Genomic DNA, 26345 nt, shown 5'->3' with positions numbered 1-26345 from the left:
ACAAAGTTGGTTGTGTATTTATTTCTAGATATTAATAGAAATTTTGAAAAAAAAACAGAAAGGAAAAGGTCGTACTGCTTTACATGCTATGAATATTATATATGCAGGGCTAACACCATAATATATATATATATAATTCGTCTCAAATTTAGCCAAACAATGTTAGATCTGCAATTTGCGTTCCCAAATTTTTGTTCTTCCCTCAGCGGGATTCGAACCCTTGCTTCTGTGACATCGTGGCAATTCCGCGATAATATATATATATATTATACTGATGAGATGCGTAGATGATCATTCCTGTATACTTAAAAATACTTCGTGAATTGTGATTAGGCGTTCTTGTTTAATACCTACGAGAAGGTAACACCTTCCGAAACGAAAGCTGATTTTTTTTAACAGCTATAGTTATAGGAGGGGATAAGGCGTCTGCGCAATGCTAGGCGGTGTTGCCGTAGAAGTGAAAAGTACAGGCTCCAGCCCCAGCTGGGGAGGAAGTAAAGAATCAGATCTACTCTGACATTGTTAGGTTTATTTTCTAGGCACTTTATACATATATACATATATACTTCGTCTCAAATTAGACCATTAAGGAGAGGAAGTAAAGAATCAGATCTACTCTGACATTGTTAGGTTGATTTTCTGGGCACTTTATACATATATATACATATATACTTCGTCTCAAACTTAGACCAATAATGGTAGGTCTGCAAATTTCGTTCAGCAACACCGCCTGCACTGTATCCGGCGCCCTGGACCACTCGACCAACTAGGCCATATAAAAATATAGCTTTCGTTAGTCGTGTAATGCCTTTCTTCGTCGCTAGGGTTGTAACCACAATACATGGTTTATAGTGGCAAGTGGATGGTATACCTTGAAGATCAGCTGTTTTTTATCTATCGTAAAGGATGACAATTTATATAGCCATACACAGTTTACTGAAGTACTTTCATTATAATATTCAGAAATTAAGGAGAATATGTATGATGACCGTTTTCTTGTTCTGCTATCTGTATAAACATAAGGCCACTAGTGCTTTTAGGCCTTTTATCGTGCAGTGAATATAAAATAAGTTCATGAGAATAATGCGAAGAAAACTTTATAGGGCGGACGGACGGGCTGATGGAAACACATACGATTGGACAAACATACACCTGTATACCCTTCTTAAATAATTAAAATGACACCATGTGTGTGGTTTCGGTCTATTTGTGTTTGTTTGATTTGTTTCGTTTTTTTTTTTAAAGTTTAATTCTATTAAAATTGACACCCCAAAACTTATTGCAATCAGGCTTAAAAGATCATTAAAGTGTCTCAAGTAACTTTCATATCTGAATTAAGAATGATTTTTTTGTATCCAATGTTAAACTTATCAGTAAACCAAGGTGTCCTTTACTGTTCACCATACATTAGATTTTCTACCGGTTATCATTGAGATGGCAAAACAGCCTAAAAGAGATTTATTTGAGGACTTAGAACTTTACAACGAGAAAGATGATAATCCTATTATTCCACTTGCAATGGGTGCTCCAGGGACAGACACAATCTCGGGATGTAAAGACATTTTACTGGAATCTACCAGGATAACACTGGTATGTAAAAGTAAGACGAGTTGTCTCCCTGTATATGGTGTTAAATTAGATCATAGTGTTTTTTTCATGAGTAACCTAAAATTATTTTGTTTTGAAACGGTTAAGAAAAAGATTAATTTGTGTCATTTGAATACCCACACCTGTGACAATTAATATTAGCCTTAAGTAAGTAAGACATTAAAGTTCAATATAATCGATGTAGCATCAAGCGAAAATGTTTAAATTTATAGTATGAAAAAGTTTTAAAATATGAACAAAAGGAGATGTACGGTAGGCCTATGTATAATTATGATGATTCGTCAATGCAACAACGACCCAACGACCAAAAGAACCAAAAGACATCCAGAGGGCAGCTTACAATCTTCAACAATAGACAGAATTGTCTGTACCATAATAATCGTTCCGAGAATGAATTTAACACAAAACAATCAATTCTCAAAATAACAAAACACATTTTAAAAAAGAGATATGACTTTGCTAACGTAAAATATTATTTCTCGCGACTTCAAACTGTGACAATTCGGGAAACGATGCATTTTTCGACTGATTTTAATCATTAACTTGAAAACGAGTACATGTAAAAAAAAAAAAGATGTGGTATGATTGCCAATGAGACAACTCTCCACAAGAGACCAAATGACACAGAAATTAACAACTATAGGTCACCGTACGGCCTTCAGCAATGAGCAAAGCCCATACCGCATAGTCAGCTATAAAAGGCCCCGAAATGACAAATGTAAAACAATTGAAACGAGAAAACTAACGGCCTAATTTATGTACAAAATAATGAACGAAAAACAAATATGTAACACAGCAACAAACGACAACCACTGAATTACAGGCTCCTGACTTGGGACAGGCACATACAGAATGCGGCGAGGTTAAACATGTTAGCGGGCGCCCAACCCTCCAGCTACATGGTCCTCTTTTTAAAAATGACGTTTGGCTTGATTATGTATGAAGATTATTTGTACCATTTTTTATGAACAATCCACCGATAATTTTTTTTTAAATTAGGTAGATATACAGCAAGAAATACCGGTTTTTCCTAAAATCATGATAATTTGATAGAATTGAATTATTTGCAAAAAATGTTTACACAAATTTATGGCATACTTGTGTAAAGACGATACTCCAAATGTTTTTACAAATCATGTGTTTATCTTTTGAAACACAAAAGTTGGGTATGTCTGTCCATGGAAGTAAAATGAAATGTCAATATAATACTTCCATGGTCTGTCCAAAGAATAGAAATTGTCCAAGAAACGGAAATTTTGAGTTAATATCTGAAATTTCGGCCCCATATATCTCTAAACAGTAGGATATTAAGGTATATTTGTTTATTACATATTTGAATTGACTAGGTGAAAAATATGCAATGTATTCTCGACCAGAAGATTTACAAAACGTATATAAATATGATAAAAGAACATACAATTAAAACCAGTACAGGCAAACACTATAAAGCTCTAAAGTAGATGTAACGTATGGGTACCCAGATTATGCCTATTCTGACAGTTTTTCCCCTAGGTTTATTTTAGAAATAGACAACAGTTTCCATTCTGTGTTTATTTTGTAGACGTATCGTTGTTACAGTACTATATAGTTCCACAAATTTAATTTTGAATCCATACTGAATCAAAGAAAAATTGGTCTCAACCGACCTACAAACGACCCAATATTCTGTAATGAGGAGTACCTAAATTGAACCCACGCTTTAATACACATCCGTAAAACTCGAATAACTGATGTTTCGTTTTATTTCTCATCATTTTTAAAATAATTGTACAATAGTCCATAATTACTATGCATTATGTAAGAAATGGATGCCGGTAACATCCTAATTACTCATTTTTAAAAGTTGAATTTAGTCTCTAAGAAAATCTGTATGATTTCTACTACTTTTTTGGCAAAATGGTTGGAAATTGGATACTCGGTGCAATTTGGGTACTGTGTATACTGTTATAGTAGGTAACAAAGAAACAAAAATAAAAAACAAATTATACCTTATTAAAGAATGCCCAAGTCACTGAAAGCAACTTCAAATATCTCCCAATTTGTCCTGTTGGGGCCTTTATAGCTGACTATACGGTATGGGTTTTCTCATTGGTGACCCATAGTTGCTTACATTCTCGGCTGTAACTTACAGCCGCGTCATTTGGACTCTAGTGGATAATTGTCTCATCGGCAATCAAACCATGTAGTCGGTTGCTGCATTTTTTTTTATTAAACAACGCCACAATCAGTATTGGAACACGTGATCTTGTGCAAGGCACCAAAACAAATTATACAGAAAAAAGACACTTTCTAGTCTCGCTTCATACCAAAACATATTGAACTATTCAACTTGAAAAACTACTCCCGAGGAAGCGTCTGTTGACCTGCGATGGGGTGTATAATTTCGCAACAACATTCAGTCGGAATGGGGACGATGAATCGTTCATGAAGAATGCAAGCTCTCTACACTATCTACACTCTTTGAGGGGTCTGTATAGGCCTGTTTTTATTTCGTCGATTTTGTTTTTGGACATGGTATTGAATAGTCTGTTTTTATTTCGTCTATTTTGTTTTTGGCCATGGTATTGAATAGTCTGTTTTTATTTCATCGATTTTGTTTTTGGCCATGGTATTGAATAGCCTGTTTTTGGCCATGGTATTGATTAGTCTGTTTGTCCTTTCGTCGATTTTGTATTTGGCTATGGTATTGAATAGTCTGTTTTCATTTCATCGATTTTGTTTTTGGCCATGGTATTGAATAGCCTGTTTCTATTTCGTCGATTTTGTTTTTGGCCATGGTATTGATTAGTCTGTTTTTATTTCGTCGATTTTTTTTTTGGCCATGGTATTGATTAGTCTGTTTTTATTTCGTCGATTTTGTTTTTGGCCATGGTATTGAATAGTCTGTTTTTATTCGTCGATTTTGTTTTTGGCCATGGTATTGCTTTGTCTGTTTTTATTTCGTCGTTTTTGTTTTTTGCCATGGTATTGATTAGTCTGTTTTTATTTCGTCGATTTTGTTTTTGGCCATGGTATTGAATAGTCTGTTTTTATTCGTCGATTTTGTTTTTGGCCATGGTATTGCTTTGTCTGTTTTTATTTCGTCGTTTTTGTTTTTGGCCATGGTATTGATTAGTCTTTTTTTATTTCGTCGATTTTGTTTTTGGCCATGGTATTGAATAGTCTGTTTTTATTTCGTCGATTTTATTTTTGGCCATGGTATTGCTTTGTCTGTTTTTATTTCGTCGATTTTGTTTTTGGCCATGGTATTGATTAGTCTGTTTTTATTTCGTCGATTTTTTTTTGGCCATGGTATTGAATAGTCTGTTTTTATTCGTCGATTTTGTTTTTGGCCATGGTATTGCTTTGTCTGTTTTTATTTCATCGTTTTTGTTTTTGGCCATGGTATTGATTAGTCTGTTTTTATTTCGTCGATTTTGTTTTTGGCCATGGTATTGAATAGTCTGTTTTTATTCGTCGATTTTGTTTTTGGCCATGGTATTGCTTTGTCTGTTTTTATTTCGTCGTTTTTGTTTTTGGCCATGGTATTGATTAGTCCTTTTTTATTTCGTCGATTTTGTTTTTGGCCATGGTATTGAATAGTCTGTTTTTATTTCGTCGATTTTGTTTTTGGCTATGGTATTGCTTTGTCTGTTTTTATTTCGTCAATTTTGTTTTTTGCCATGGTATTGATTAGTCTGTTTTTATTTCGTCGATTTTTTTTTGGCCATGGTATTGAATAGTCTGTTTTTATTCGTCGATTTTGTTTTTGGCCATGGTATTGCTTTTCTGTTTTTATTTCGTCGTTTTTGTTTTTGGCCATGGTATTGATTAGTCTGTTTTTATTTCGTCGATTTTGTTTTTGGCCATGATATTGAATAGTCTGTTTTTATTCGTCGATTTTGTTTTTGGCCATGGTATTGCTTGGTCTGTTTTTATTTCGTCGTTTTTGTTTTTGGCCATGGTATTGATTAGTCTTTTTTTATTTCGTCGATTTTGTTTTTGGCCATGGTATTGAATAGTCTGTTTTTATTTGGTCATGGTATTGATTAGTCTGTTTTTGGCCATGGTATTGATAAGTCTGTTTTTGGCCATGGTATTGATTAGTCTGTTTTTGGCCATGGTATTGATTAGTCTGTTTTGGCCATGGTATTGATTAGTCTCTACTTATTTCGTAGATTTTGTATTCAGGCATGGTATTGATAAATCTGTTTTTATTTCGTCGATTTTGTATTTAGCCATGGTATTGATTAGTCTGTTTTTATTTCGTATATTATGTATTTAGCCATGGTATTGATTAGTCTGTTTTTATTTCGTCGATTTTGTTTTTGGCCGTAGTATTGATTAGTGTTTTTATTTCGTATATTTTGTATTTGGCCATGGTATTGATTAGTCTGTTTTTATTTCGTCAAATTTGCTTTTGGCCATGGTATTGATTAGTCTGTTTGTCCTTTCGTCGATTTTGTTTTGGCCATGGTATTGATAAGTCAGTTTTTATTTCGTCGATTTTGTATTTGGCCATGGTATTGATAAGTCTGTTTTTATTTCGTCGATTTTGCATTTGGCCATGGTATTGAATAGTCTGTTTTTATTTCGTCGATTTTGTATTTGGCCATGGTATTGATTAGTCTGTTTTTATTTGGTCATGGTATTGATTAGTCTGTTTTTGGCCATGGTATTGATAAGTCTGTTTTTGGCCATTATATTGATTAGTCTGTTTTGGCCATGGTATTGATTAGTCTGTTTTGGCCATGGTATTGATTAGTCTCTACTTATTTCGTAGATTTTGTATTTGGCCATAGTATTGATTAGTCTGTTTAATGCCATGGTATTGATTAGTCTGTTTTAGGCCATGGTATTGATTAGTCTGTTTTAGGCCATGGTATTTATTAGTCTGTATTTGGCCATGGTATTGATTAGTCTGTTTGTCCTTTCGTCGATTTTGTATTTGGCCATGGTATTGAATAGTCTGTTTTCATTTCATCGATTTTGTTTTTGGCCATGGTATTGAATAGCCTGTTTTTATTTCGTCGTTTTTGTTTTTGGCCATGGTATTGATTAGTCTGTTTTTATTTCGTCGATTTTTTTTTTGGCCATGGTATTGAATAGTCTGTTTTTATTCGTCGATTTTGTTTTTGGCCATGGTATTGCTTTGTCTGTTTTTATTTCGTCGTTTTTGTTTTTGGCCACGGTATTGATTAGTCTGTTTTTATTTCGTCGATTTTGTTTTTGGCCATGGTATTGAATAGTCTGTTTTTATTTCGTCGATTTTGTTTTTGGCCATGGTATTGCTTTGTCTGTTTTTATTTCGTCGATTTTGTTTTTGGCCATGGTATTGAGTAGTCTGTTTTTACTTCGTCGATTTTTTTTTTGGCCATGGTATTGAATAGTCTGTTTTTATTCGTCGATTTTGTTTTTGGCCATGGTATTGCTTTGTCTGTTTTTATTTCGTCGTTTTTGTTTTTGGCCATGGTATTGATTAGTCTGTTTTTATTTCGTCGATTTTGTTTTTGGCCATGGTATTGAATAGTCTGTTTTTATTCGTCGATTTTGTTTTTGGCCATGGTATTGCTTTGTCTGTTTTTATTTCGTCGTTTTTGTTTTTGGCCATGGTATTGATTAGTTTTTTTTTATTTCGTCGATTTTGTTTTTGGCCATGGTATTGAATAGTCTGTTTTTATTTCGTCGATTTTGTTTTTGGCTATGGTATTGCTTTGTCTGTTTTTATTTCGTCAATTTTGTTTTTTGCCATGGTATTGATTAGTCTGTTTTTATTTCGTCGATTTTTTTTTGGCCATGGATTGAATAGTCTGTTTTTATTCGTCGATTTTGTTTTTGGCCATGGTATTGCTTTTCTGTTTTTATTTCGTCGTTTTTGTTTTTGGCCATGGTATTGATTAGTCTGTTTTTATTTCGTCGATTTTGTTTTTGGCCATGATATTGAATAGTCTGTTTTTATTCGTCGATTTTGTTTTTGGCCATGGTATTGCTTGGTCTGTTTTTATTTCGTCGTTTTTGTTTTTGGCCATGGTATTGATTAGTCTTTTTTTATTTCGTCGATTTTGTTTTTGGCCATGGTATTGAATAGTCTGTTTTTATTTGGTCATGGTATTGATTAGTCTGTTTTTGGCCATGGTATTGATAAGTCTGTTTTTGGCCATGGTATTGATTAGTCTGTTTTTGGCCATGGTATTGATTAGTCTGTTTTGGCCATGGTATTGATTAGTCTCTACTTATTTCGTAGATTTTGTATTCAGGCATGGTATTGATAAATCTGTTTTTATTTCGTCGATTTTGTATTTAGCCATGGTATTGATTAGTCTGTTTTTATTTCGTATATTATGTATTTAGCCATGGTATTGATTAGTCTGTTTTTATTTCGTCGATTTTGTTTTTGGCCGTAGTATTGATTAGTGTTTTTATTTCGTATATTTTGTATTTGGCCATGGTATTGATTAGTCTGTTTTTATTTCGTCAAATTTGTTTTTGGCCATGGTATTGATTAGTCTGTTTGTCCTTTCGTCGATTTTGTTTTGGCTATGGTATTGATAAGTCAGTTTTTATTTCGTCGATTTTGTATTTGGCCATGGTATTGATAAGTCTGTTTTTATTTCGTCGATTTTGCATTTGGCCATGGTATTGAATAGTCTGTTTTTATTTCGTCGATTTTGTATTTGGCCATGGTATTGATTAGTCTGTTTTTATTTGGTCATGGTATTGATTAGTCTGTTTTTGGCCATGGTATTGATAAGTCTGTTTTTGGCCATTATATTGATTAGTCTGTTTTTGGCCATGGTATTGATTAGTCTGTTTTGGCCATGGTATTGATTAGTCTCTACTTATTTCGTAGATTTTGTATTTGGCCATAGTATTGATTAGTCTGTTTAATGCCATGGTATTGATTAGTCTGTTTTAGGCCATGGTATTGATTAGTCTGTTTTAGGCCATGGTATTGATTAGTCTGTATTTGGCCATGGTATTGATTAGTCTGTATTTGGCCATGGTATTGATTAGTCTGTATTTGGTTATTGTATTGATTAGTCTGTATTTGGCCATGGTATTGATTAGTCTGTATTTGGCTATGGTATTGATTAGTCTGTATTTTTGTATGGTATTGATTAGTCTGTTTTTGGCCATGGTATAGATTAGTCTGTTTTAGGCCATGGTATTGATTAGTCTGTTTTTGGCCATGGCATTGATTAGTCTGTTTTTATTGGACTTATGAATGCTCCTTTGCTATCTTCTCTTTTTTTTCAAGAGAACATTTTTTAACCGGAGCGATCCACTTTACAGACCCTACCTAATGAATTTATTGTCAATATTGTCAAGGATGGAATATTTGCCATTGTTAAGCAAACAATCATCATAAAACGTAACAAATGCCAAAGTAGAACAACCATAACCATATAAGGTCAACGTTGCCTCAGGAAATTATAATGCTAGTTTTAAACAATTTCGTTAATTTAGTGGTTTGATGACAAAATATATTATTTAAAGTCATATGATTCTTCAAATTAAAAAAAAAATTAAATATGTTTTATATACTTGAATGGATAAGTTTTACTGTAAAACACCAGTACACGGACTTTTTTTTTAAAGAAAAGCCTGTATCTTATCAAAATCTTCAGATATACACTGCTAATAATCTTATTGAATTATTGTCTTCCCGTACTCTAACTCGCCGACAGCTTTTACTATCCAGTGACCGTAACACATCGCTCTATTGAATGTCTATCATCTCACTTATTTTTAACATGCTAAATGATTTTGTGTTGATTGTTTATTTAAGTTGCGGTCGGTAAACTTCGAGAATAAAACTATAAAAGTTAATCAGCAGGCAAAGTTTTCACTGTATGAAATATTTTTTGTCGATTTTATGTTATTGATTCGTAATAAATGTAAAAATTGTGCTCAGAGGCTGGACTTAGTTTAGTTATATACATGCATTGGTTCAACTATTTCCTAAACATTATAATTTCAAGAAACTCGTTTCATATGATTTAACTCATAGCAATACCGATAATTGCTGCTTTCAGCATTTCGGATTAAGAGCAAAAAAGATTGGTCATATTTAAATTCACACAGTGGTGTTGTTCTCAGTTAATTTTGCTGTTTATAATTTGTAGACAAATGAAGATGAGAAATACATATTCCAGTACGGTCCTATGAAAGGGGATCCAGACTTTTTGGACCAGTTAGCTAGGTTTCTATCATCAGAATACGGAAATGACGTCGACAGGTAATTGCACACTCCTGTGCGGTCAAATGAAAATTATAATCTATTACAAGTAATAGCTTTTCTAAAAAAATCTAGCCGTCTCTTAGCTGATGAAAGTGGAAAGTGTTCTCGCTTTGTAGATTAATTCATTCAGAATAGCCTTGCAAATAAATCAACAAATTTTACCAAACACGTTATGAAGCAGTATGTCGTTTAATGTTGGGTGTTAAATAAGGTCCTTATCGTACTAATCCTTCAAAGCTTAACATACCGGATTGACATAATATTTTGTGAGAGACCGTTCTTTTAAAATGACAACAGTATTTTCGTATTTGAAATTTATAATTTTCTTTTATTTCTCTTTTTCTTATATAGCATATATATAGATAGTATAAATGGTCAATAAACATCAAAACAATACTATCTGCTCATTGTTTTGTTTTAAGTAATATTCATTTTTTTGCTATTACGATATTTTTTGTACATGTATTCACAACTATTCTATATATCATAGCTAGATTTGGGAGGATTAAAAACTTAAAATCATGATTGTAAATTAACTAATGACATGTCCATTGGAGAAGTTGTTTAATTTGGTTAATGTCTAAATCAATTACGTATACTTCATATCTCCTTTCAAATCACTCATAGAAATTAAGCACTGCCAGTGGCGGATCCAGAACATTTGGAGGGGGGATGGGGGGTCTCCAGTCATGCTTCAGTGATTCCCTACATAATCAACCAAATTTTTCCCACAAAGCCCCAGTATTTAAGCTTCATGATATTTGATGAGGTCGAGAAATTTAGGTGATATAAGTAAGACAAGGTTGAAGATTGAATCTGAAACTGATCAGATGTCGATATTTTTGTACAGATGCAATTACAATTATGGTTGTAAATGCTTTACATATTTGTCAAACAATTTATTCTATCATCATGAAATATCATAACCATGATTTCCTTCAAGTTTTCTTCATGTATAAAATGTACGTAACAGTGATCGACTGGATTGAATGTGAAACAACCAAGTGTGTGTTTACAATACTTCAGGAGATTCGGCTATTTATAGATAAATGTTACCTGTGTACCGATATGCATGATTGGTGACTAGGCAAAATGTAATTGCTAAAATAGAGAGTACAAATCCGATACTCTACGGGATTAAAAGACATTTACTAGGTTTGAATTGTCACAATCAATCAAAGAACTTTAATTATTAACGTCTCAGTAATATCTTCCATTCAGGTAGTTAGAAGCTTTCAGCCCGCAGACTGTCCATCGTTCAATTCTTAATAACGTGACGTTAATAAAAATCGTAATGATAAATCTGGGACATGATATAATATTCCCAGGATAAATTAAATCCGTAATTACGAATTCAATAAGATTGGCCCTATAAGAAATTCTGTACAAAAATCAAAAAAAATTGAATTAAAAAAATATGTCGACAAGTTTACTACAAAAGCATGCGTTTGATTTCGGTATCGGCTTTTCATAGAACACACTGTTCACTAGAGCTAATCGAAGCTACATAATGAAGTGTCTTTTAGGTCTTTTAGATAGGCCTTATACGAAATTCTGTACAAAAATTAAAAAAAATTGAATTTAAAAAATATGTCGACAAATTTACGAACGTCATGCGTTTGATTTCGGTATCGGCTTTCCATAGAACACACTGCTAGCTGGAGCTAATCCAAGCTACATAATGAAGTGTTAATTCAAGCAATGTGATTCAATTCATCGATATCAATGAACCTGCAGGAGAAAGTACAAATTACCGGTTATTGGTACGGCAGATACAATAGAATCGATGTTCCCGGTTGCTTATTAAAAACAACTGATTGGCTATCGTGTACAGCATATTATTTTCTGCGTTTCATATTGCCATTGCAATACAAAGGAATTGCAATCGTCAATAGCAGATTGTCTAATGGATTGGTCCTTCGTCTAATGGTATGTTTTTTTCGTCGTTCATCAGTAGATACTTTTCTAATGCAGAAGTCCTTCATCTTATGGTATGGTATTGTCGTTGTTTATCCGTAGATACTTGTCTAATTGAGTGGTCCTTCCTCTAATGGTATGGTCTTGTCATCGTTCGTCTGTAGATACTTGTCTTATAGAGTGGTCCTGGGAACAGTATATCTAACAATGTTCCTGAGTGGTCCTTCCTCTAATGGTATGGTCTTGTCATCGTTCGTCAGTAGATACTTGTCTTATAGAGCGGTCCTTCCTCTAATGGTATGGTCTTGTCATCGTTCGTCAGTAGATACTTGTCTTATAGAGCGGTCTTTCCTCTAATGGTATAGTCTTGTCATCGTTCGTCAGTATATACTTGTCTTATAGAGCGGTCTTTCCTCTAATGGTATAGTCTTGTCATCGTTCGTCAGTAGATACTTGTCTTATAGAGCGGTCTTTCCTCTAATGGTATGGTCTTGTCATCGTTAGTCAGTAGATACTTGTCTTATAGAGCGGTCTTTCCTCTAATGGTATGGTCTTGTCATCGTTCGTCTGTAGATAATTGTCTAATTGAGTGGTCCTTCGTCTAATTATATGGTCTTGTCATCGTTCGTCTGTAGATACATGTCTTAAAGAGCGGTCTTTCCTCTAATGGTATGGTCTTGTCATCGTTCGTCAGTAGATACATGTCTTAAAGAGCGGTCTTTCCTCGAATGGTATGGTCTTGTCATCGTTCGTCTGTAGATACTTGTCTTATAGAGCGGTCTTTCCTCTAATGGTATGGTCTTGTCATCGTTCGTCAGTAGATTATTGTCTTATAGAGCGGTCCTTCCTCTAATGGTATGGTCTTGTCATCGTTCGTCTGTAGATAATTGTCTAATTGAGTGGTCCTTCGTCTAATTATATGGTGTTGTCATCGTTCGTCTGTAGATACTTGTCTTAAAGAGCGGTCTTTCCTCTAATGGTATGGTCTTGTCATCGTTCGTCTGTAGATACTTGTCTAATTGAGTGGTCCTTCGTCTAATTATATGGTGTTGGCATCGTTCGTCTGTAGATACATGTCTTAAAGAGCGGTCTTTCCTCTAATGGTATGGTCTTGTCATCGTTCGTCTGTAGATACTTGTCTTATAGAGCGGTCTTTCCTCTAATGGTATGGTCTTGTCATCGTTCGTCTGTAGATACTTGTCTTATAGAGCGGTCTTTCCTCTAATTATATGGTCTTGTCATCGTTCGTCTGTAGATACATGTCTTAAAGAGCGGTCTTTCCTCTAATGGTATGGTCTTGTCATCGTTCGTCTGTAGATACTTGTCTTATAGAGCGGTCTTTCCTCTAATTATATGGTCTTGTCATCGTTCGTCAGTAGATACATGTCTTAAAGAGCGGTCTTTCCTCTAATGGTATGGTCTTGTCATCGTTCGTCTGTAGATACTTGTCTTATAGAGCGGTCTTTCCTCTAATGGTATGGTCTTGTCATCGTTCGTCTGTAGATACTTGTCTTATAGAGCGGTCTTTCCTCTAATTATATGGTCTTGTCATCGTTCGTCTGTAGATACTTGTCTTATAGAGTGGTCTTTCCTCTTATGGTATGGTCTTGTCATCGTTCGTCTGTAGATACTTGTCTTATAGAGCGGTCTTTCCTCTAATTATATGGTCTTGTCATCGTTCGTCAGTAGATACATGTCTTAAAGAGCGGTCTTTCCTCTAATGGTATGGTCTTGTCATCGTTCGTCTGTAGATACTTGTCTTATAGAGCGGTCTTTCCTCTAATGGTATGGTCTTGTCATCGTTCGTCTGTAGATACTTGTCTTATAGAGTGGTCTTTCTTCTAATGGTATGGTCTTGTCATCGTTCGTCTGTAGATACTTGTCTAATTGAGTGGTCCTTCGTCTAATGGTATGGTCTTGTCATCGTTCGTCAGTAGATACTTGTCTAATTGAGTGGTCCTTCCTCTAATGGTATGGTCTTGTCATCGTTCGTCAGTAGATACTTGTCTAATTGAGTGGTCCTTCGTCTAATTATATGGTCTTGTCATTGTTCGTCAGTAGATACTTGTATAATGGAGTCAGTGGTCCTTCCTCTAATGGTATGGTCTTGTCAGCATTCCAGCAGCGCCTACATATGGTGTATATATTTCTCAGTTGATACGATATTCCAGGGCTTGCATTTCCTATCATGATTTCCTTGATAGAGGGTTGCTGCTCACAAGAAAGCTATTAAACCATGAGTTCCAAGTGAAGAAGTTTGAAAATTTTACGGACGCCATCACGAGTTGGTTGACCGTTATGGAATATCTGTTTCACAGATGACGACGGATATGTTCCAATTGTCGTAACCACAATCCCGTCCCCTTTTCCCCGAATGTGACCTACCGAATTAGATTAATCTTCGGGTTTGTACTTACATGAGCAACACGACTGGTGCCATATGTGGAGCATGATCTGCTTACACTTTCGGAGTACCTGAGATCCCCCCGGTTTTCGGTGGGGTTCATGTTGCTCAGTCTTTAGTTTTCTGTGTTTAGTTTTGTATACTGTTGAGTGCTTTTTTGGTCTTTTCGTGTTTTGCCATGGCGTTGTCAGTTTATTTTCGACTTATGAGTTTGAATATCCCTTTAATATCTTTCGCCTCTCTTTTACGATCAACTCTCAAAATTTCCTCTTCTGCTCTAAGTATGATTTTAATAAGTATTTTGAGATAAAGTTTCTTTTCAAAATCTATGTAATAATTTTCAATCAGACTTTTTTTTTGGATTGGAATATGTATTTGTTTAAGGAAATTATGTGGACTGCTATCCTATTTCCAAAAAAAAAAAAAATAGATATTTGTTAAATTGATCTATTTAGTACGTAATTTCCTTCCTCATTCAAGTACTTTTGCATTCCCTTCCTTATTAAAGACAAGTACTTTTGCATTTCCTTCCTTATTCAAGACAAGTACTTTTCAAAATTCACTGTTAACTGATAAAGTACATGCTGTAATTACTAATAGAGAAGTAGATCAACTGTTTTCGTCAAGTTCAAATGCATTATTCCGTTTTTCATGGACTCGATTTCGGCAGCTTTAGACCAAAATGATTTTTTTTAAAACAAATTGTGGTGCATTGTTGTTTAAATTCTTGGTTGATTTTTGTCTTTCTAATTTCATTTGGGAGCGTTGTGGTGTGCTTTTGGTTGGATATAGTATACAAATGAGGAGGTGTGGTATGATTGCATTGCTATCTATCAGTGGCCAAAAGACGAGGATGTAAATCTCTGTAGGCTAAACAAACAATAAACGGAAAACAGATATGGCAACCAACGACAACCACTGATTTACAGGCTCTCGACTTTGGGCAAGCACATATCGGAGTATTGATATAAATCTGAATCGGATGAAGCATGTCTTTCCAAATCCCCCTCCACCCAAATATAATGAACAGTCAGGATAACAGACTGCACTGACATGCTAGCTTCAGCACACTGATTATTTTAATTTGTTAATACTGAAATCGTTAACACCCTTTTAAGAAATGATATATAAGCATACAGATAACATCCGTTGCATTGGTTACAAAAGCAAAACATTAAAAGGCTTAAATATCCGACAATGCATCTGTCTGATGAAGCTACACTGTACCCCGAAAAAATTAAGCATTGTCGATTATGGATTCAATTCCAGAATTTTAATTAAAAGTGATCTTCTGTATAGGTATCCACAGCTAAACAATTACTGTCTTTTGAGGTAAATGTGTGGTTTTATTGACTTCAAAATTCAATTAAACCATATATGTTCCTAAAATTCACTTATTGTTTTATTCTATCTTCTAGTGAAAATAATGCATTTAATGAAAATTATTTACCAAATCCAATTGTACATCAAACATTCTCCCATAACTATACATGTAAAAGCACGTGACTTTTCTTCAGGTGAATATGCTGGTGTATTCAAAACCCAAATCATATTGAAAAAAATACTTAAATACACGTAATGTCAATAAAGGATAACAAATATTAACGTTGCCACTAGAAAATGATATTAATAAAGAACAGTAAATATCATTGTTGCTACAAGAGATATGTCGGAAATAAGTTTGGAATGTCTGTCTGCAAGGCATGGTCACACATTTAGTTTCGCTTAGCACCTCACATTCTTTAGTAATTTATATGAGTAGTTGTTTTGTTGTTTGCATGCTCACACTTGCTTAAAGTTTTTAATAGTGAAAAAAAACCACATAATTTCAAAAACAAAATGTTTTGTTTATTGAGATAAATACAAGCGGCTGGAAAGGGTTATTCGTTTCTTTATTCTAGTTATTTGGTGACTTGATTGATAAACATAAGGGAAACTAACTTAAACCTATGAAGTAAGCGAAGTGTAATTGTCACAGCGAAATTGCAACACACAGATTTTTTTATGAAAATAATAATAACAAGAATGTGTCCATAGTACACGGATGCCCCACTCGCACTATCATTTTCTATTTTCAGTGGACCGTGAAATTGGGGTCAAAACTCTAATTTGGCATTAAAATTAGAAAGATCATATCATAGGGAACATGTGTACTAAGTTTCAAGATGATTGGACTTCAACTTCATCAAAAACTACCTTGACCAAAAACTTTAACCTGAAGCGGGACAGACGGACGGACGAACGAACGAACGGACGCACAGACCGAAAAACATAATACCCCTCTAATATCGTAGGTGGGGCATAAAAGAATCTTGTACTGGAGAAACTACACACAAAAATAGATAGACGGTTATGTCTGTTGTCATTAGTTTTCTCTGTTGTGTTTTTTTGTAGTGCACTTTTCTATGTTACTATACAGCATCGGTTTTGCCTATTTTTGTATTGCCCTTTTTTTGTGTTACTTTACGACATGGGTTTTGCCCTTTTAAAGGTTACTTTACAGCAAGGGATTTGCCTATTTTTGTATTGCCTATGTTTGTCTTGTCCTTTTCTAGGTTACTATACATCATGGGTTTTACTTATTGTTGTATTGCCCTTTTCTAGGTTACTATACAGCATGGGTTTTACTTATTGTTGTATTGGCCTTTTCTATGTTACTATACAGCACGGGTTTTACTTATTGTTGTATTGCCCTTTTCTAGGTTACTATACAGCACGGGTTTTACTTATTGTTGTATTGTCCTTTTCTAGGTTACTATACAGCACGGGTTTTACTTATTGTTGTATTGGCCTTTATTAGGTTACTATACAGCACGGGTTTTACTTATTGTTGTATTGCCCTTTTCTAGGTTACTATACAGCACGGGTTTTACTTATTGTTGTATTGCCCTGTTCTATGTTACTATACAGCATGGGTTTTACTTATTATTGTATTGCCCTTTTCTAGTTTACTATACAGCACGGGTTTTATCATCTTAACAACGTGTTATATTGTTCTTTCATTTGTCTTTGTTATATTATTAATATTACTTTTACTGTTTGGTTTGTTTTCTGTGATATCTATTTGACGTGGCTCGGTACTTATACATCCTGTCAATGTGTTTTATTATCTTTCATTTTTGCTGGTGTGTTTTGTATATGCGACTTTTTGTGTTTCTTTGGTTCTTATAACGTGACTCTGTACTTTAAAAGATCCCGTCATTATGTTATTGTTCTATTATATGTCATTATGTTATTATTTAAGGAATGACTGTAATATTTTTTCTGTTTATGAAGAAACAACATAAAAAATGTGGTGCACACTGAATAACCCGCGTAGCGGGTTATTTAAAAGTGTGCACCACATTTTTTATGTTATTTCGAATAGACAGAAAAAATATTAAAGTCATTTCTTATAATTTAATTCTAAAAAGGAGTAAATCATGATAAAAACGTTGATGACGTCGCGGTCACATGACAAAATTATGTCTATGAGCTGATAGACAAAACACTTTCAGCCAATCGGAAGACGTGTTACATCCAAAATTAAATTATTCTATTATAAATTTGAAAATACTTTGAACGACAAACGACTAATTTATTTTACTCGCGTAGTGGTATTAACCATATGTGGTTTCTTAAAAATTCTAAAGAACTTCTGGACAATTTTAAATCTCGGTCTATTTCTGAAATTATAAAATTGTTTTGAATAAACATTGAACGACAAAATTTCTTCTTATGTGACGTTTACATTTTCTGACGTCAGACACGCGAAGCAATGAATGTGGTTTTTAATTTGATAGATGCTTTTGTGCTTTTTTGTAAATGATTGTTTGTTTTGATATTGTAACACAGTGATGACTGCTGTACCCATATTTTGACTATTTTATTTATTATTTCTGTTTTGTTCACGCATCGTTGAAAATATAACGGAATTTGATGAGACTGTCGTACAAGTGAGAGGTTTAGCGCTATAAAACCAGGTTCAATCCACTATTTTCTACATAGGAAATGCCTGTACCAAGTCAGGAATATGACAGTTGTAATCCCTTCGTTTGATGTGTTTGAGCTCTTGGCTTTGCCACTTGATTAGGATTTATATCTAGAAATTGACTATGAGGGTCGGTTGAAAACAAAACTTTACGACAAAAGAGATGATTTCAGCTTCCCAATAGTGAAGCATTGGGAAGCTGAAATCATCACTTCGTAAATTTTACGGACGCCATCACGAGTTGGTTGACCGATATGGAATATCTGTTATATAGATGATATTAGATATGTTCCTTATGTCGTAACTGCAATCCCGTTCCCTTTTCACGAATGTGACCTACCGAATTAGACTTCTTACCTTTATTTGTGACATTTTTACCTATTGTGTCTGTTTGTTTTGTTCACGCATCATTATCAATATTATTAAATTTGATGCGACTGTCGTACAAGTGAGAGGTTTAGCGCTATAAAACCAGGTTCATTCCACCATTTTCTACATTTGAAAATGCCTGTAACAAGTCAGGAATATGACAGTTGTTGTCCATTCGTTTGATGTGTTTTGTCATTTGATTTTGCCATGTGATTAGGGACTTTCCGATTGAATTTTCCTCGGAGTTCAGTATTTTTGTGATTTTACTTTTTTCTAAGTTACTATACAGCATGGGTTTTACTTATTGTTGTATTGCCCTTTTCTAAGTTACTATACAGCACGGTATTGTTGTATTGCCTTTTTCTATGTTACTATACAGGACGGTATTGTTGTATTGCCATTTTCTATGTTTCTATACAGCATGGGTTTTACTTATTGTTGTATTGCCCTTTTCTAAGTTACTATACAGCACGGGTTTAAATTATTGTTGTATTGCCCTTTTCTATGTTACTATACAGCATGGGTTTTACTTATTGTTGTATTGGCCTTTTCTATGTTACTATACAGCACGGGTTTTACTTATTGTTGTATTGGCCTTTTCTATGTTACTATACAGCACGGGTTTTACGTATTGTTGTATTGCCCTTTTCTATGTTACTATACATCACGGGTTTTACTTATTGTTGTATTGCCCTTTTCTAGATTCTGTACAGCACGGGTTTTACTTATTGTTGTATTGGCCTTTTCTATGTTACTATACAGCATGGGGTTTGCCTATTTTTGTATTGCCCTTTTCTATGTTTCTATACAGCACAGATTTTACTTATTATTATATTGCCCTTTTCTATTTTACTGTACAGCACGGTATTGTTGTATTGCCCTTTTCTAAGTTACTATACAGCACGGGTTTTACTTATTGTTGTATTGCCCTTTTCTATTTTACTATACAGCATGGGTTTTACTTATTGTTGTATTGCCCTTTTCTAGGTTACTATACAGCACGGGTTTAAATTATTGTTGTATTGTCCTTTTCTAGGTTACTATACAGCACGGGTTTAACTTATTGTTGTATTGGCCTTTTCTATGTTACTATACAGCACGGGTTTTACTTATTGTTGTATTGTCCTTTTCTAGGTTACTATACAGCACGGGTTTTACTTATTGTTGTACTCTGTACTTTAAAAGATCCCGTCATTATGTTATTGTTCTATTATATGTCATTATGTTATTATTTAAGGAATGACTGTAATATTTTTTCTGTCTATGAAGAAACAACATAAAAAATGTGGTGCACACTGAATAACCCGCGTAGCGGGTTATTTAAAAGTGTGCACCACATTTTTTATGTTGTTTCGAATAGACAGAAAAAATATTAAAGTCATTTCTTATAATTTAATTCTAAAAAGGAGTAAATCATGATAAAAACGTTGATGACGTCGCGGTCACATGACAAAATTATGTCTATGAGCTGATAGACAAAACACTTTCAGCCAATCGGAAGACGTGTTACATCCAAAATTAAATTATTCTATTATAAATTTGAAAATACTTTGAACGACAAACGACTAATTTATTTTACTCGCGTAGTGGTATTAACCATATGTGGTTTCTTAAAAATTCTAAAGAACTTCTGGACAATTTTAAATCTCGGTCTATTTCTGAAATTATAAAATTGTTTTGAATAAACATTGAACGACAAAATTTCTTCTTATGTGACGTTTACATTTTCTGACGTCAGACACGCGAAGCAATGAATGTGGTTTTTAATTTGATAGATGCTTTTGTGCTTTTTTGTAAATGATTGTTTGTTTTGATATTGTAACACAGTGATGACTGCTGTACCCATATTTTGACTATTTTATTTATTATTTCTGTTTTGTTCACGCATCGTTGAAAATATAACGGAATTTGATGAGACTGTCGTACAAGTGAGAGGTTTAGCGCTATAAAACCAGGTTCAATCCACTATTTTCTACATAGGAAATGCCTGTACCAAGTCAGGAATATGACAGTTGTAATCCCTTCGTTTGATGTGTTTGAGCTCTTGGCTTTGCCACTTGATTAGGATTTATATCTAGAAATTGACTATGAGGGTCGGTTGAAAACAAAACTTTACGACAAAAGAGATGATTTCAGCTTCCCAATAGTGAAGCATTGGGAAGCTGAAATCATCACTTCGTAAATTTTACGGACGCCATCACGAGTTGGTTGACCGATATGGAATATCTGTTATATAGATGATATTAGATATGTTCCTTATGTCGTAACTGCAATCCCGTTCCCTTTTCACGAATGTGACCTACCGAATTAGACTTCTTACCTTTATTTGTGACATTTTTACCTATTGTGTCTGTTTGTTTTGTTCACGCATCATTATCAATATTATTAAATTTGATGCGACTGTCGTACAAGTGAGAGGTTTAGCGCTATAAAACCAGGTTCATTCCACCATTTTCTACATTTGAAAATGCCTGTAACAAGTCAGGAATATGACAGTTGTTGTCCATTCGTTTGATGTGTTTTGTCATTTGATTTTGCCATGTGATTAGGGACTTTCCGATTGAATTTTCCTCGGAGTTCAGTATTTTTGTGATTTTACTTTTTTCTAAGTTACTATACAGCATGGGTTTTACTTATTGTTGTATTGCCCTTTTCTAAGTTACTATACAGCACGGTATTGTTGTATTGCCCTTTTCTATGTTACTATACAGGACGGTATTGTTGTATTGCCCTTTTCTATTTTACTATACAGCATGGGTTTTACTTATTGTTGTATTGCCCTTTTCTAGGTTACTATACAGCACGGGTTTAAATTATTGTTGTATTGTCCTTTTCTAGGTTACTATACAGCACGGGTTTAACTTATTGTTGTATTGGCCTTTTCTATGTTACTATACAGCACGGGTTTTACTTATTGTTGTATTGTCCTTTTCTAGGTTACTATACAGCATGGGTTTTACTTATTGTTGTATTGTCCTTTTCTAGGTTACTATACAGCACGGGTTTTACTTATAGTTGTATTGCCCTTTATTAGGTTACTATACAGCACGGGTTTTACTTATTGTTGTACTCTGTACTTTAAAAGATCCCGTCATTATGTTATTGTTCTATTATATGTCATTATTTTACTGATTGTTGTATTGCCCTTTTCTAGGTAACTGTACAGCATGGGTTTTACTTATTGTTGTATTGCCCTTTTCTAGATTCTGTACAGCACGGGTTTTACTTATTGTTGTATTGGCCTTTTCTATGTTACTATACAGCATGGGGTTTGCCTATTTTTGTATTGCCCTTTTCTATGTTTCTATACAGCACAGATTTTACTTATTATTATATTGCCCTTTTCTATTTTACTGTACAGCACGGTATTGTTGTATTGCCCTTTTCTAAGTTACTATACAGCACGGGTTTTACTTATTGTTGTATTGCCCTTTTCTATTTTACTATACAGCATGGGTTTTACTTATTGTTGTATTGCCCTTTTCTAGGTTACTATACAGCACGGGTTTAAATTATTGTTGTATTGTCCTTTTCTAGGTTACTATACAGCACGGGTTTAACTTATTGTTGTATTGGCCTTTTCTATGTTACTATACAGCACGGGTTTTACTTATTGTTGTATTGTCCTTTTCTAGGTTACTATACAGCACGGGTTTTACTTATTGTTGTATTGTCCTTTTCTCTGTTACTATACAGCACGGGTTTTTCTTATTGTTGTATTGTCCTTTTCTAGGTTACTATACAACACGGATTTTACTTATTGGTGTATTTTCCTTTTCTAGGTTACTATACAGCACGGGTTTTACTTATTGTTGTATTGGCCTTTTCTAGGTTACTATACAACACGGATTTTACTTATTGGTGTATTTTCCTTTTCTAGGTTACTATACAGCACGGGTTTTACTTATTGTTGTATTGGCCTTTTCTAGATTACTTTACATCATGGGTTTTACTTATTGTTGTATTGGCCTTTTCTATGTTACTTTACATCACGGCTTTTACTTATTTTTGTATTGGCCTTTATTAGGTTACTATACAGCACGGGTTTTACTTATTTTTGTATTGGCCTTTTCTGTGTTACTATACAGCACGGATTTTACTTATTGTTGTATTGTCCTTTTCTAGGTTACTATACAGCACGGGTTTTACTTATTGTTGGGTTGGCCCTTTGTATGTTACTATACAGCACGGGTTTTACTTATTGTTGTATTGCCCTTTTCTAGGTTACTATACAGCACGGGTTTTACTTATTGTTGTATTGGCATTTTCTATGTTACTATACTGCACGGGTTTTACTTATTGTTGTATTGTCCTTTTCTATGTTACTATACATCACGGGTTTTACTTATTTTTGTACTAGCCTTTATTAGGTTATGATACAACACGGGTTTTACTTATTGTTGTATTGCCCTTTTCTATGTTACTATACATCACGGGTTTTACTTATTTTTGTATTGGCCTTTATTAGGTTACTATACAGCACGGGTTTTACTTATTGTTGTATTGGCCTTTTCTATGTTACTATACTGCACGGGTTTTACTTATTGTTGTATTGTCCTTTTCTATGTTACTATACATCACGGGTTTTACTTATTTTTGTACTAGCCTTTATTAGGTTATGATACAACACGGGTTTTACTTATTGTTGTATTGCCCTTTTCTAGGTTACTATACAGCACGGGTTTTACTTATTTTTGTATTGGCCTTTATTAGGTTACTATACAGCACGGGTTTTACTTATTGTTGTATTGGCCTTTTCTAGGTTACTATACAGCACGGGTTTTACGTATTGTTGTATTGCCCTTTTCTAGGTTACTATACAGCACGGGTTTAACTTATTGTTGTATTGCCCTTTTCTATGTTACTATACATCACGGGTTTTACTTATTTTTGTATTGTCCTTTTCTAGGTTACTATACAGCACGGGTTTTACTTATTGTTGTATTGCCCTTTTCTAGGGTACTATACAGCACGGGTTTTACTTATTGTTGTATTGCCCTTTTCTAGGGTACTATACAGCACGGGTTTTACTTATTGTTGTATTGCCCTTTTCTAGGGTACTATACAGCATGGGTTTTACTTATTGTTGTATTGCCCTTTTCTAGGGTACTATACAGCACGGGTTTTACTTATTGTTGTATTGTCCTTTTCTAGGTTACTATACAGCATGGGTTTTACTTATTGTTGTATTGGCCTTTTCTAGGTTACTATACAGCACGGGTTTTACTTATTGTTGTATTGCCCTTTATAAGGTTACTATACAGCACGGGTTTTACTTATTGTTGTATTGCCCTTTATTAGGTTACTATACAGCACGGGTTTTACTTATTGTTGTATTGGCCTTTTCTAGGTTACTATACAGCACGGGTTTTACTTATTGTTGTATTGGCCTTTTCTAGGTTACTATACAGCACGGGTTTTACTTATTGTTGTATTGCCCTTTATTAGGTTACTATACAGCACGGGTTTTACTTATTGTTGTATTGGCCTTTTCTAGGTTACTATACAGCACGGGTTTTACTTATTGTTGTATTGGCCTTTTCTAGGTTACTATACAGCATGGGTTTTACTTATTGTTGTATTGCCCTTTTCTAGGTTACTATACAGCACGGGTTTTACTTATTGTTGTATTGCCCTTTTCTAGGTTACTATACAGCACGGGTTTAACTTATTGTTGTATTGCCCTTTATAAGGTTACTATACAGCACGGGTTTTACTTATTGTTGTATTGCCCTTTTTTAGGTTACTATACAGCACGGGTTTTACTTATTGTTGTATTGCCCTTTATAAGGTTACTATACAGCACGGGTTTTACTTATTGTTGTATTGCCCTTTTCTAGGTTACTATACAGCACGGGTTTTACTTATTGTTGTATTGCCCTTTTCTAGGTTACTATACAGCACGGGTTTTACTTATTGTTGTATTGCCCTTTTCTAGGTTACTATACAGCACGGGTTTTACTTATTGTTGTATTGCCCTTTTCTAGGTTACTATACAGCACGGGTTTTACTTATTGTTGTATTGCCCTTTATAAGGTTACTATACAGCACGGGTTTTACTTATTGTTGTATTGCCCTTTTCTAGGTTACTATACAGCACGGGTTTAACTTATTGTTGTATTGCCCTTTTCTATGTTACTATACAGCACGGGTTTTACGTATTGTTGTATTGCCCTTTTCTAGGTTACTATGCAGCACCGGTTTTGGTTATTGTGGTGTGTTTTTTTTTCTAGGTTACTATACAGCACGGGTTTTACTTATTGTTGTATTGTCCTTTTCTATGTTACTATAAAGCACGGGTTTTACTTATTATTGTATTGTCCTTTTCTGTGTTACTATACAGCACGAGTTTGTTCGATCGTTTTTTTTTTAATTGATCAATCACATTAAATAAATAAAACATACCCTTTTTTGGAGATAGAACACTACACGACAAATCAAATGTTGTTTTAGAAATTAATCACTATTGGAGATAGACCGCGGATTTTCAAATTTTGTAATATCCCTAATTCTGGATTGCTTGATTTGTTAAGAATAACGCGAAGATTGAGTTCAAACAATGCAAAAAATTTAGACATAGTACTTCTAAGATAATTTTATAAATATTTTACAGCAAAAAAAAACTGAAAAATAGTGGAGATACAACAGTAAAAAAGTATTTTTCTCTAAATTTCCGGTGTCCAACTAGATTCTAATCTTATAATCCAATGGGAGTATAGTTCTGACAATATCTCGTAGAGTGTCTAAATCTCGTACTATAGTTGTATATTGAGATAGACCATTGCACCTGGATCTCAAATATTTGACTATCTCCATTTTTTTCAAAAGTCGACATATAACACTATAAGATTCACACGACGAGTCTTACTGTTGTCTCATTGGCAAATATATCACCTCTCCTATTTGGTATCTCCAATTTTTAACACGCTCGTCGTAGACGGTACGTATTATGGTTTACCATAGTCCGTCCGTCCGTCTGTTTGCCGTACAAAATCTAATGAATGCTTTGGTAGAAAGTTGTCACATTGACAATCATATGGTCACATTGAAAATCTTACCACATCTCCTTATCATTTTTTTCATCAAATTCCACAAATTACTTATTATGGAATATTTGAATCGGTGGAAGAAATCTTAAGCTCTCTTCAGTTTAATTTTTTTGTCATTCGAGAGAGTTACGGGACTTTAATCGTAAGATTAAATGATTTTTTTTTTAAATATCACACAGTAACTCGTCTATGCTAAAATCGATTAACTTCCAACTTTGAGTTGATTTTAACATATTGGTAAAATTCAGCTCTCTTTCAATTGTGAAATTTTTTCAGTTGTCACTCCAGATGAAATGCCTTGAACCGTCAGATTGTAGACAAGTTTTCAAATGTCACGCATTTACTCAAGTATGGATGAACCAATTTACTTTAAACTTGACACTGTTATATGGATTGGTGAAAGTAAGCATTAGTTTAGTTACATCAAATGCATATTTAAAAATCGTTATCTTCATTTTGTTAGTATATGTAGTATTCAAAACACCGACGAAAGTAAACCTGGTGACTTTAATATTAGGTATATATATACCTTTCTACACAATACTGTCACAACTGTCAACTTTTGTGTTAAGGTCACTTCCATTGTTGCCATGATGCGATTCTATTATAATTTGCCCAACGTTGCCTATATTCAATTCCAGCGACAACTTGATGGCCACAGCTGGTGCCACACAAGGCCTCCACCTGACAGCGAGTGTAATGTTTGATAAGAGGACTCCAGTATTTGTTGAAGACCCAACATATTTCATAGCCATCAAAATACTGAGGGAAGATCTAGGAATGAATATCATACCAGGTAAATATAGA

General features: G+C 34.1%; 1 protein-coding gene across 1 annotated transcript in view; it reads left to right on the top strand.

Moving 5' to 3' along the window:
• Positions 1-1401: 1401 nt before the first annotated feature.
• Positions 1402-26345, top strand: part of LOC127731221 (uncharacterized HTH-type transcriptional regulator YjiR-like) — a 48713-nt gene continuing 23769 nt past the window's right edge. The window contains exons 1-3 of the mRNA XM_052240187.1: positions 1402-1590; positions 9714-9826; positions 26180-26334. Coding sequence (XP_052096147.1) covers positions 1435-1590; positions 9714-9826; positions 26180-26334 — 424 coding nt within the window. The 5' untranslated portion in view covers positions 1402-1434. The remainder of the gene's footprint in view (positions 1591-9713; positions 9827-26179; positions 26335-26345) is intronic.

The sequence above is a fragment of the Mytilus californianus genome, unplaced genomic scaffold (genome assembly GCF_021869535.1).
Source record: "Mytilus californianus isolate M0D057914Y unplaced genomic scaffold, xbMytCali1.0.p SCAF_2, whole genome shotgun sequence".
Taxonomy (NCBI): Eukaryota; Metazoa; Mollusca; class Bivalvia; order Mytilida; family Mytilidae; genus Mytilus; species Mytilus californianus.
The sequence above is the reverse complement of the archived record's forward strand: the minus strand, read 5'-3'. Positions and strand labels throughout refer to the sequence as shown.